General features: G+C 64.7%; 1 protein-coding gene across 1 annotated transcript; it reads left to right on the plus strand.

The window, feature by feature from the left end:
- Positions 1-6: 6 nt before the first annotated feature.
- On the plus strand, positions 7-8,952 carry FBXL19 (F-box and leucine rich repeat protein 19). The gene is made up of 11 exons (XM_073346533.1): positions 7-78; positions 1,108-1,251; positions 2,318-2,404; positions 3,076-3,276; positions 3,803-3,835; positions 4,286-4,426; positions 4,683-5,395; positions 7,512-7,675; positions 7,827-7,988; positions 8,094-8,312; positions 8,575-8,952. Exons 1-11 carry the CDS (start codon positions 16-18, stop codon positions 8,772-8,774), a joined length of 2,127 nt encoding a protein of 708 aa, XP_073202634.1. The 5' UTR covers positions 7-15; the 3' UTR covers positions 8,775-8,952.
- Positions 8,953-10,789: the final 1,837 nt, after the last annotated feature.

Raw genomic sequence — 10,789 nt, forward strand, 5'->3', positions numbered from 1 at the left:
CACTTCTGCAAGGACATGAAGAAGTTCGGGGGCCCAGGGCGCATGAAGCAGTCCTGCCTGATGAGGCAATGCACAGCGGTGAGCTGGGGGCGCAGCGGGGCAGGCCAGGGGCCCCCGGATCACCAGCCTCCGTGGCTGCCCCAGAGGGGGCCGCATCACAGTGCCAGGGGATCCCAGAATAACCAGCCTCCGCGGCCCGCCCCAGAGGGGGCCGCATCACAGTGCCAGGGGGTCCCAGAATAACCAGCCTCCGCGGCCCGCCCCAGAGGGGGCCGCATCACAGTGCCAGGGGGTCCCAGAATAACCAGCCTCTTCGGCCCGCTCCAGAGGGGTCCGCATCACAGTGCCAGGGGGTCCCAGAATAACCAGCCTCTGCGGCCCGCCCCAGAGGGGGCCGCATCACAGTGCCAGGGGGTCCCAGAATAAACAGCCTCTGCAGCCCGCCCCAGAGGGGGCCGCATCACAGTGCCAGGGGTCCCCGGATCATCAGCCTCCGCGGCCCTCCCCAGCAGGGGCTGCATCACAGTACCAGGGGGTCCCAGAATAACCAGCCTCTGCAGCCCGCCCCAGAGGGGGCCGCATCACAGTGCCAGGGGTCCCCGGATCATCAGCCTCCGTGGCCCTCCCCAGCAGGGGCTGCATCACAGTGCCAGGGGGTCCCAGAATAACCAGCCTCTGCAGCCTACCCCAGGGGTGGCTGCATCACGGTGCCAGGGGGTCCCAGAATAACCAGCCTCCGCGGCCCGCCCCAGAGGGGGCTGCATCACAGTGCCAGGGGTCCTCGGATCACCAGCCTCCGTGGCATGCGCCAGAGGGTGCTGCATCACAGTGTCAGGGGTCCTCGGATCACCAGCCTCCATGGCCCGCCCCAGAGGTGGCCGCATCACAGTGCCAGGGGTCCCCGGATCACCAGCCTCCGCGGCCTGCCCCAGAGGTGGCCGCATCACAGTGCCAAGGGGTCCCAGAATAACCAGCCTCCGTGGCCCGCCCCAGAGGGGGCCGTATCTCCACGCAGGGCAGGGGATCCCCTGATCTCTCTCTCGGGGGCCCCCTGGTGGCAGGGCCGGCAGCTCAGCTGGCCCCGGCGCCTCTCCTTGCCGCCCGCAGCCAGTCCTGCCTCACACGGCTGTGTGTCTGCTCTGTGGCGAGGCCGGGAAGGAGGACACAGTGGAGGGGGAGGAGGAGAAATTCAACCTGTCGCTCATGGAGTGCTCCATCTGCAACGAGATCGTCCATCCCGCCTGCCTCAAGGTGAGTGCCGCGCCCGGGAAGGGGTGAACCTGGCCTGCCCCTCCCCATGGGGCCCAGCCCAGCGCTCCCCACCCGGGCCAGCCTCACCCGTGGAAGGGGCTGGGAGCCAGGACTCCTGTGTTCTGTGCCATCTCTGGGAGGGGAGTGGGGCCTAATGGTTAGAGCAGGGGGGGGATGGGAGCCAGGACTCCTGGGTTCTGTGCCTGGCTCTGGGAGGGGAGTGGGGCCTAGTGGTTAGAGCGGGGGGGGGATGGGAGCCAGGACTCCTGGGTTCTATACCTGGCTCTGGGAGGGGAGTGGGGTCTGGTGGCAACCAGGACTCCTGGGTTCTATCCCCGGGTCTGAGAGGAAAGTGGGGTCTAGATCAGTGGCTCTCAACCTTTCCTGGCGACTGTACCCCTTTCAGGAATCTGATATGTCTTCCCTACCCCCAAGTTTCACGTCACTTAAAAACGACTGACGTACACAATCGGACATAAAGATACCACGCGTGTCACAGCGCACTGGAACTGACAAATTGCTGACTTTCTCCTTTTTCCCCTTGTAATTAGGAAGTAAATCAAGTGGAATATAAATATTGTACTGGCATTTCAGTGTGTAGCATACAGAGCAGAATAAACAAGTGCTTTTTATGTAGCCCCTTGTAAAACTAGGTAAAGACCTAAATGAGTTGATGTACCCCTGGGAGACCTCTCCGTACCCCCAGGGGTACACCTACCCCAGGTTGAGAACCACTAGCCTAGTGGTGAGAGCAGCGCGGGCTGGGAGCCTGGACTCCTGGGTTCTCTTCCCAGCTCTGGCAGGGGAGTGGGGTCTAGGGGTTAGAGCGGGGGGGCTTGAAGCCAAGACTCCTGGCTTCTGTGCCCAGTTCTGCTCCAGACTCCCTGTGTGACCTTGGACAAGTCACTGCGTGGCTCTGTGCCTCAGTTTCCCCGACGTGGAAGTGGGGAGAACCCTCCCTGCTGTTGACGTGGTGGGGGAGGGCGTCTGTAACCCCCCTCGACGGCGATGGGGCTGGGTCGAGGCCGGGATGGCTGGCTGAATGTCTGTTTGTCCATCTACCCAGATGGGGACGGCGGAAGCTGTGATTAACAATGAGATTCCCAACTGCTGGGAGTGCCCCAAATGCAAACGAGAAGGGAAATCCAACAAGGTATGTAGCCGCCTGGCCCCCAGGGGTTTAGCTGGCTCAGGGCCTGGAGATGGGTCCCCGGGGCCTTTCCCCTCTAGGGGGCGCTGGATGCGCCTCAGGGCGGGGGGCTGGAGATGGGGGCCTTTCCCCTCTAGGGGGCGCTGGATCAGCCCCCAGCAAAGGGGGCTGTCTGGCTTCTGCAGCTGGGAATTGGACCCGGGGCCTTTCCCCTCTGGGGGGGTGTCCCAGGCCACTGTTGCTGTTTGACCACCAGGTGGCGTTGCTTCCACAGCAAAGGGCCATCTGCTCTGAGTGTCAGTGAGGTGGGGGGGGCACTGGAGGTTGAGGGGGGTTAGGTTGGAATATGCGGGGCTCCCGACCCCAATATAGGATCCTTCCTGCGCGGGGGGAACTTGAGATGACCTGGGGGGGAAGGGGTCACGGGGTGTCTGGATGGGATGGGTGGGGCAGGACACCTGGAAGGGCAGTTTTGTGGGAGGGGAGGAAGGGGGTAGGGACAGGGATCTGGGGGTAGCTGTGGTGAGGGGCAGGGACTGTCTGGGGGGGCTGCCCACAAGGTGGGGCTGTTCACGCTGGGGAGCGCAGAGGGACAGGGCTCCTGGGGGTGAGGTGGGGCATGTGGGGGGAGGGGCCGTGCTGGGGGAGGGGCACCCACCTGTTCTCGCCCCCAGGACTCGGGTGGCGACGGGACAGGGAAGCGCCGGGCGGACAACGGCGAGGACGGGGTACGGTGGAAGCTGACGGACGAGGTGGCCCAGCACAAGAAGAAGCTGTTGCCGGCCCCGCCCCCTGCGGAGGAGCCCCCCGCCAGCGCCCACAAGCGCAAGAAGGAGAAGGAGCTGCCGCCCCCCGACACGGGGCCCAAGAAAAAGGTCAGAGACCCCCCTCTCAGAACCAGGGATAGAACCCAGGAGTGCACCCCCCCCCCCGCTCTAACCACTAGACCCCACTTCCCTCCCAGAGCCGGGACAGAGCCCAGGAGTCCTGGCTGTCAGCCTCCCCTGCTCTAATCCACCAGACACAACTCCCCTCCCAGAGCTGGGATAGAACCCAGGAGTCCTGGCTCCAGATGTTTCCTGCTCTAATTACTAGACCCCGCTCCTCTCCCAGAGCTGGGGATAGAACCCAGGAGTCCCAGCTGCAGCTGCCCCCACCCCACAACCACTAGACCCCACTCCCCTCCCAGAGCCGGGATAGAACCCAGGAGTCCTGGCTCCCAGCCCCCCTGCTCTAACCACTAGACCCCACTCCCCTCCCAGAGCCGGGATAGAACCCAGGAGTCCTGGCTCCCAGCCCCCCTGCTCTAACCACTAGACCCCACTCCCCTCCCAGAGCCAGGGTAGAACCCAGGTGTCCGGGTTCTGTTTAACTGTGTCTTTGTCTGACTGTCTTTTGCAGTTGAAAGGCGGGCGGGAAAAACACTTGAAGAAGGTGAGTGGCTCTGATCTTCCAGCTGCCCAGTTCCGTGCCCGGGAAGAGGGGAGACCTGCCCCCGCAGAGGGGAAAGGCCCCGGATCCCATTCCTCGGCTCTCCTCCCCTCACTGAGCCACCCAGTCCCCTGGCCTGGGGCTGGATCAGACCCAGCGCCCCCTAGAGGGGGAAGGCCCTGGGTCCCTTCCCCAGCCCTGGGGCCAGGATTCCCTTTTTCTCTCCCTGATATTTACATATCTGCCGATTAGCCCTGGCGTCGCCTGGTCGGGGCTAGTCAGTGGCGGGCTCATTGGGCGCTCGTTGGGATCGGGGGGTGGAGGGGGAGGGACTGGGGGCTGCCCGGTGCTGGGGGTGTCCCGTGGGCCTCCCCCATGGGGCACAGCCTGGTGGCCGCGACCTGCTGCTGCTGGCTTCCCCACTGAGACCTGCCCCGCTCGGTGACCCTGCAGGCCTCCGAGCAGCCGTCGGATGGGAACAAGCTGCAGCCGCTACCGAGCTGGGGCCGCGTGGGGAGCGGCGACTTGGAGGTGAAAGGGTCCATCTCCCACTCGACCATCCACCTGAGCCAGATCGGCCCCAGCGACCTGGAGGTGAGAGCAGACTGGAGCCCCCCCACTGCGGCTGGATCGGGGCCGGTGCCCCCTGGCGGGGTAGAGTCCCCGAGTCCCATTCCCCACCCCACTGCGCCAGCCAGTCCCCTGCCCTGGGGTCGGACAGGAGCCGGTGCTCCCGAGAGGGGGAAGGCCCCATGTCCATTCCCCACCCCTGCCCTGGGGCCGGATCCGAGCCGGTGCCCCCTGGCGGGGCGGGGCCCATTTTCCATAACCCCCTTTCCGCCCCCCCTAGAAAACCAAGGCACCTCAGGGACCTCTGGAGCCTTCTGCGCAGTCGGACAAGTCTCACCAGCGGGAGAAGCTGGAGCGCTTCAAGCAGATGTGCCAGATGTTGGAGCGCGTCAAGAACAGCAGCAGCTCCAGCTCCAGCTCCGACTCGGACTCGGACACGGACTCGCGGGGCTCGGAGGGCTCCAGCGGGGGGGGGGCCTCCAGCCGGGCCGCCTCACCCGCCTCCCGGGCCCAGCGCCTGGCCGCTCTCGGCTTCAGCGCCAGCGAGGAGGACGAGGAGGAGGACGAGGAGGAGGAGGAAGGCCGCAACGGGGGCTCGGAGGCGGCCCGCAATGGCAAGCAGCCCAAGGGGCCGCGGGCGAACTGTCAGGAGAAGGAGAACCACCACCGGGCCGCCAGCAGGGGGAGCGAGCGAGCCAAGCAGCAGCCCGGGGGCCGCAAGGGAGGCCGGCCGGCCGGGCAGACGGGCCTGCACATGGTGACCCGGACTCAGTTCCTCCAGTGGCCCCTGGTGCCCTCGCCCCCCAAGCCCCTGCTGCAGTTGGAGCGGCACGTGGTGCGCCCGCCCCCCGACAGCCCCGAGCCGGACTCGCTGCCCCTGGACAGCGGCTCGGACCACGTCATGCAGCGTGACGTCTGGCTGGCCGTCTTCCAGCACCTCAGCTACCGCGAGCTCTGCGTCTGCATGCGGGTGTGTCGGACCTGGAGCCGATGGTAAGGGCGGGCGGGCGCTAGGGGGCGCTGAGGACCTGCATTCCCCCCTGGGTGCCGTCGGGGGGCGCTGTGAAGGGTGTTGAAGTACCACAGTGTGCCACTAGGGGGCCCTGGGGTTGCAGGGTGGAGGCTGGCAAGCTGTAGGAACCGCATGCTCCGCTAGGGGGCGTTGGGCAAGATGCAGGTCCCAAGTCCGCCAATAAGGGGCGCTGTGTTGTGGTGGGGCGTTTGTTGTGGGGCACAGCAGGGGGCGCTCTCCCCTGGTAGCCAGGGCTGGCCTTGATGCCCGAGGGCAGCACTAGGGGGCGCTGAGTTAGAGGGGTCACTTCGTCATTCTGCAGGTCGGTTTCCTGAGCCCTGACTGGAGTCTTGCCGTGGGGCTGTCAGGGCTGGGTTTGCGGCCTGTGGGGGATGAGTGGGGAAGGAGAGTGTCGCTGGGGGCAGGGGGAGGAGTGTGGGGCTGTGGGGGTCCCTGGGCACAGGGTGTAGAAGTCCCGTGCGGCAGCAGGTCCTTGGAGGGCAGGTTGGGGGGCTGTGGGTCCAATGGGGCGGGAGGAAGGGGTCCCATGGGCACGGTGTGGAGTGATGGGTCTCTGGGGGCTGTGGGTCCCTGGACGGCAGGGATGGGGCTACGGGTCCCATGGGCGAGACGTGAGGTGGTAGGTGCCGGGGGAGGGGCTGTGAGTCCCATGGAGTGAGAGGAGGGGGTCAAGTAGGTGCCAGGAGACAGTGGGTCCCTGGAGGGTGGAGGCAGGGCTGCAGGTCCCATGGGTGAGATGTGGGGCAGTAGGTGACGGGGGGGGGGGGCGGTTGTGGGTCCCTGGGTGGTCGGGGAGGCTGCGGGTCCCATGGGGTGGGAAGAGGGGATCCCATGGGTGAGATGTGGGGCAGTAGGTGACGGGGGGGGGCGGTTGTGGGTCCCTGGGTGGTCGGGGAGGCTGCGGGTCCCATGGGGTGGGAAGAGGGGATCCCATGGGTGAGATGTGGGGCAGTAGGTGACGGGGGGGGGGGTTGTGGGTCCCTGGGTGGTCGGGGGGGCTGCGGGTCCCATGAGGTGGGAAGAGGGGATCCCATGGATGAGATGTGGGGCAGTAGGTGCTGGGGGGGGTGGGCCTGTGGGTCCCATGGGGCGCTGCAGGCTGCAGAGGGTGCAATGGTCTGTGTGGCCACATGGGGGAGCTGCCGGGTCGCGCTTTGCTGCCCGGGAAGAAGGGCGGGGCCGGGTTACTGTACCGTATTGACCGTATTAGCATACTGGCTGGGAAACCAGTGCCTTTACCGTATTGATTGTATTAGAGACGGTGAGGCCTGGTGCCCCCACCGTATTGACTGTATAAGTGGGGCCCTGCTTGAGTCCTGGGATGCTTGTCAAATGCTTGCGGCCGAGACGTGGCCAGTCCCGGCAAAGCGGCAGGAATTGGAGAACGGCAGGAATTGGAGAAGCCGGAGAAGAGCCGCGCATTTCAGAGATGTTTGCTGGAACAAGTATTCTGGGATGCTGGCTGATTGGTGGTGGTGGTGGTTGATCCGACACCTTGCTGCACCTACAGTCTAGTCGTTAACGTGGGGGGCTGAGAGAGGGAGCCCCCGGGGGGCCTACAGCCAGGGCTCCGGGCGGGCAGAATTAGGTGGAAGCCGAATGATGTGGGGTCGGCAGTATCGCAAATTAAGTAGGGCCTTATATACCAGCATATTGGGGAGAAGCCGGTATCTTTACCATATTGATTGTATTAGCAGAGAGGCGGTGGCTGGTGCTATTACCGTATTGATTGTATTAGAAGAGGCAACAGCTGGTGCTATTTCTGTTACTGAATTAATACAATTTTACCGTATTCAGAGGTGGCGGTGGCTGGCGGGTGCCGTTACCGTATTGATTGTGTTAGACGAGGCGGCGGCTGGTGCTGTTACCGTATTGATTGTATTAGACGAGGCGGCGGCTGGTGCTGTTACCGTATCGATTGTGTGAGTGCTCTGGGTGGAAGCTGTGTTAGACGGGGTGGCGGCGGGAACTTTTACCGTGTTGATTGTTTTAGGGCAGAGGTGGGGTGCTGGGACGGCTACCGTACTGACTGTAGTAGTGGTGCTGTCTAATTTTCTCCACCCCCGCCTCCCTCAGGTGCTGTGATAAGCGCCTGTGGACCCGCATCGACCTGAGCCGCCGGAAATCGATCACCCCGTCTATGCTGAGCGGCATCATTCGCCGGCAGCCGGGCAGCCTCGACCTCAGCTGGACCAACATCTCCAAGAAGCAGCTCATGTGGCTTATCAACCGGCTACAGGGTAGGGGGGGGCTGCTGGGAGCCAGGACTCCTGGGTTCTTTTCCTAGCTCTGGGAGGGGCATGGGGCCTGGTGGGTTAGAGCCTGGGGAAATGGGAGTCAGGACACCTGGGTTCCCTCCCTGACTTGGCGTCTCTCTGTTGCCCCCTGCAGGCCTGCGGGAGCTGGTCCTGACGGGCTGCTCGTGGTGCTCCGTCTCAGCGCTGAGCACCGCCAGCTTCCCCTCGCTGCGGCTGCTCGACCTGCGCTGGATCGAGGACGTCAAGGACTCGCACCTCCGTGAGCTGCTGCTGCCCCCTACAGACAGCAAGCCAGGTGGGTGCTAGGGGGTGCCGTAGGGGCTCCGCGGGGGCGCTGTTCTCCAATGCAGCACCAAGGGGCGCTGTGCTGCAGGGAGCCGACCTGTCCCCGCTCCCACAGGTCAGACCGAGAGCCGGGGCCGGCTGCAGAACGTCTCCGAGCTGCGTCTGTCGGGGCTGGACATCACGGACGCCTCGTTGCGCCTCGTCGTCCGCCACACGCCCCAGCTCGCCAAGCTGGACCTGAGCCACTGCAACCATGTGGGTGACCAGTCTGTCAACCTGCTGACCGCTGCTAACTCCCCCCTCCGCGACAGCCTCGCCGAGATCAACCTCTCCGGTGAGCCCCTGCCCCCCAGCGCCGCCGGTGCCCCTCTCCCCCGACCCGCAGCCCCCTGCTAGCCCATCCCTGCCTGGCAGACACACCTACTATTATGGATTGAATTGGATCCAGCACCCCCTCAAGGGGAGAGGCCCCGTGTCTCACTCCCTACCCCCCTGAGCCAGCCAGTCTCCTGCCCTGCGACCGGAAGGGAGCCGGCGCCCCCTAGAGGGGAAAAGCTCCCCTCCCCCATCTCACTGCCCACCCCTCTGCCGCGCAGGGTGTAACCGCCTGACGGACCAGTGTCTGCCTCTCTTCCGACGCTGCCCGCGCCTCTCCCGCGTCGATCTGCGCTCCTGCCGCCACGTCACCCCCGAGGGCTGCGTCCGCTTCTGCGAGGACTCGGGGCCCCCGGCCCCGCCGCCTGCCGGGCCACCCTTCCGCTGCCCCGAGGAGAAATTGCTGCTCAAGGACAGCTAATAGCCGGGCGGGGCCAGGCTGCGCCAGAGACTTGAAGAGAGACCTTTTACTAAAGCCATGCACTGAATCCTGGGGGGGCCGGGGGCCTTCCAGGGCTGGGGGGAGCAAGGGGGAAACCCATTCCCCCCCCCCCACTGCTGATTTGGGAGGGGATCCCATTTGGGGGTATCTGGGGGGGGCGCCGTTCAGTCCTCTCTCTGCTTGATAAGGTGGCGGGGGGGGCTGATTGGAGTTGGTACATGTCCCCGGGGGGGGATGGAAGCCAGGACAGGAGGCGGGGGGGGAGGGGTGTACTGGTACCGGTGGTCACATCCCCTCACCCCTTTTAAAAAAAAAAAAAAAGTATCTCAATCCCCTCCCCCAGCTCCTCAGCGTGCTGCCTTTGGAATTGGTTGTGTTAGTTGCCAAGTATGTGGCTACTGCATCTGCCCCCCCCCCACACCCCCTCTGTGGGGGGCTCTAGCACTGATGGTTTATCCCCACCCCCACACACTCTCACACTCCCTGGGGGGGGGCAGGGGAGCCCCACCCATGCCCGATGCCCGCCTCTCCGCCCCCCCCCCCCCCCCCCGGATCCGCCAGCTTTAAATAACCACTTGCGGGGGCAACGTCTGGATTTCCTCCTGGTTTGGGGAGGGCCCTCCTATTGCCCCTCCCCCTTTTCAGCTGGGGGGGCTCGGATCCCCCCCCCGAAACTTAGACCTCCTTTTTCAAAACGGTTACGCTTCCCCCGGCTCCTCCCATGGGGGGGAAGGGGCGGGGCTTCGCTCAGCAGGGCAGCGGTTCTACCTGTGGATCGGGGAAGGGGTGGGGGGCACCCTGGTCCGTTTCCTCCGTGCCCCAAGGAGAGGGGTGTCTGGCCAATCACCCCCTCCCCCCCCATACGGGGTGCACGTGATCAGCTCCACTTTGGGGGTTTGAGGGATGTGGTGGGGCGGGCTGGCAGTGGGGGGATGCCCTCCCGGATTTTGGCAGCTGGGGGAGGTGGGCGGTGGCATCCTCTCTGTGGGGCGGCTGTTGGGGGGCGGCAGGCCACCCTTTCTTTTGATACTTGAAACCTTCCCCCCCCCACCGGCTAACGCGTTACTTGAATCGTAGCTATAGATTCTGCCGTCGGAGGCGAAAGACACAAAGGAAAAGGTATTTCCCTCCCTTCCCACGTTTTTGTTTCTGTTCAGTGTTTAAAGGCCAAGGAAATGTCGGGGGGGGGTCGTCCCCCCAATCTCCTGGGGCGTAATCCCCCCCGCCCCCCAGCAGGGTCTTTTTGACTTTGCCCTTCCAGTGGGGGGGCGATCGGGCAGTGCTGGGGGGCAGCGTAGGTCTGGTGGCGGGGGATCCCTCAGTCTGACGGGGATGTCTGTGGGGCTTGACGGGGGACCCTCAAGGTTGGGTCTGTTTTCGGGCGCCCCCCCCCATCAGTTGGGACTCTGGCTGTAAAGGGTTAAGAGGAATCTGGGGGGTGGTGTTCCCATATAGCTCCCCTCCCCATCAGTAACTCCCCGTTCCTGTCCAGTTCTTCCTGTTCCTTTGAGCATCACCCACTCCATGCGGACCCAGGTGTCGGGCCACTTCCCGGCCTTTCCTCCTGGTGGGGCTGGGGCTTGGATAACCCTTCCTCCCTCCCCAGGAGCTGGGGGGGAGTCCCCGCTTCCAGCCTGGCTCTGCGGTAGATGTAAGCGGATGTTTTTGTGGAGAATACCTCAGGTTTAAAGCAAAGAAAGTGGAAATATTAGAGAGAAAACCCCGCCAGGCACGTTGGGCTAACCACTGCTGCTATGGGGGCGGCGGGGGGGACGACAGAGTGGGGGGTATTGGGAAGGTCAGTCGGACAGATGGGTCACAGGGATGGACGGGGCGATCCCACGGAGGGATCCCCCAGACAGACGGACACACCGCGATCCCGCAGACAGACATCCTACAGCCGGAGAGATTCCCTCCGAACCGAGACAGACCTCCCCAGGGCGCGAGCCGTCCCCTACCCGGAGACGCAAACATATCCCCGGCCCGGCCCTGAT

Source organism: Lepidochelys kempii, chromosome 6, assembly GCF_965140265.1.
Source record: "Lepidochelys kempii isolate rLepKem1 chromosome 6, rLepKem1.hap2, whole genome shotgun sequence".
In the NCBI taxonomy this organism is placed as follows: domain Eukaryota; kingdom Metazoa; phylum Chordata; order Testudines; family Cheloniidae; genus Lepidochelys; species Lepidochelys kempii.

What these genes read in the sequence shown, in the direction of transcription:
- FBXL19 (XM_073346533.1), top strand. Translation starts at nt 16, where the DNA reads ATGAAGAAGTTCGGGGGCCCAGGGCGCATGAAGCAGTCCTGCCTGATG. An exon ending in TCGGCCCCAGCGACCTGGAG is followed by an intron (nt 4,427 to 4,682) that starts GTGAGAGCAGAC and finishes CGCCCCCCCTAG; the next exon opens with AAAACCAAGGCACCTCAGGG. An exon ending in CCCTACAGACAGCAAGCCAG is followed by an intron (nt 7,989 to 8,093) that starts GTGGGTGCTAGG and finishes CCGCTCCCACAG; the next exon opens with GTCAGACCGAGAGCCGGGGC.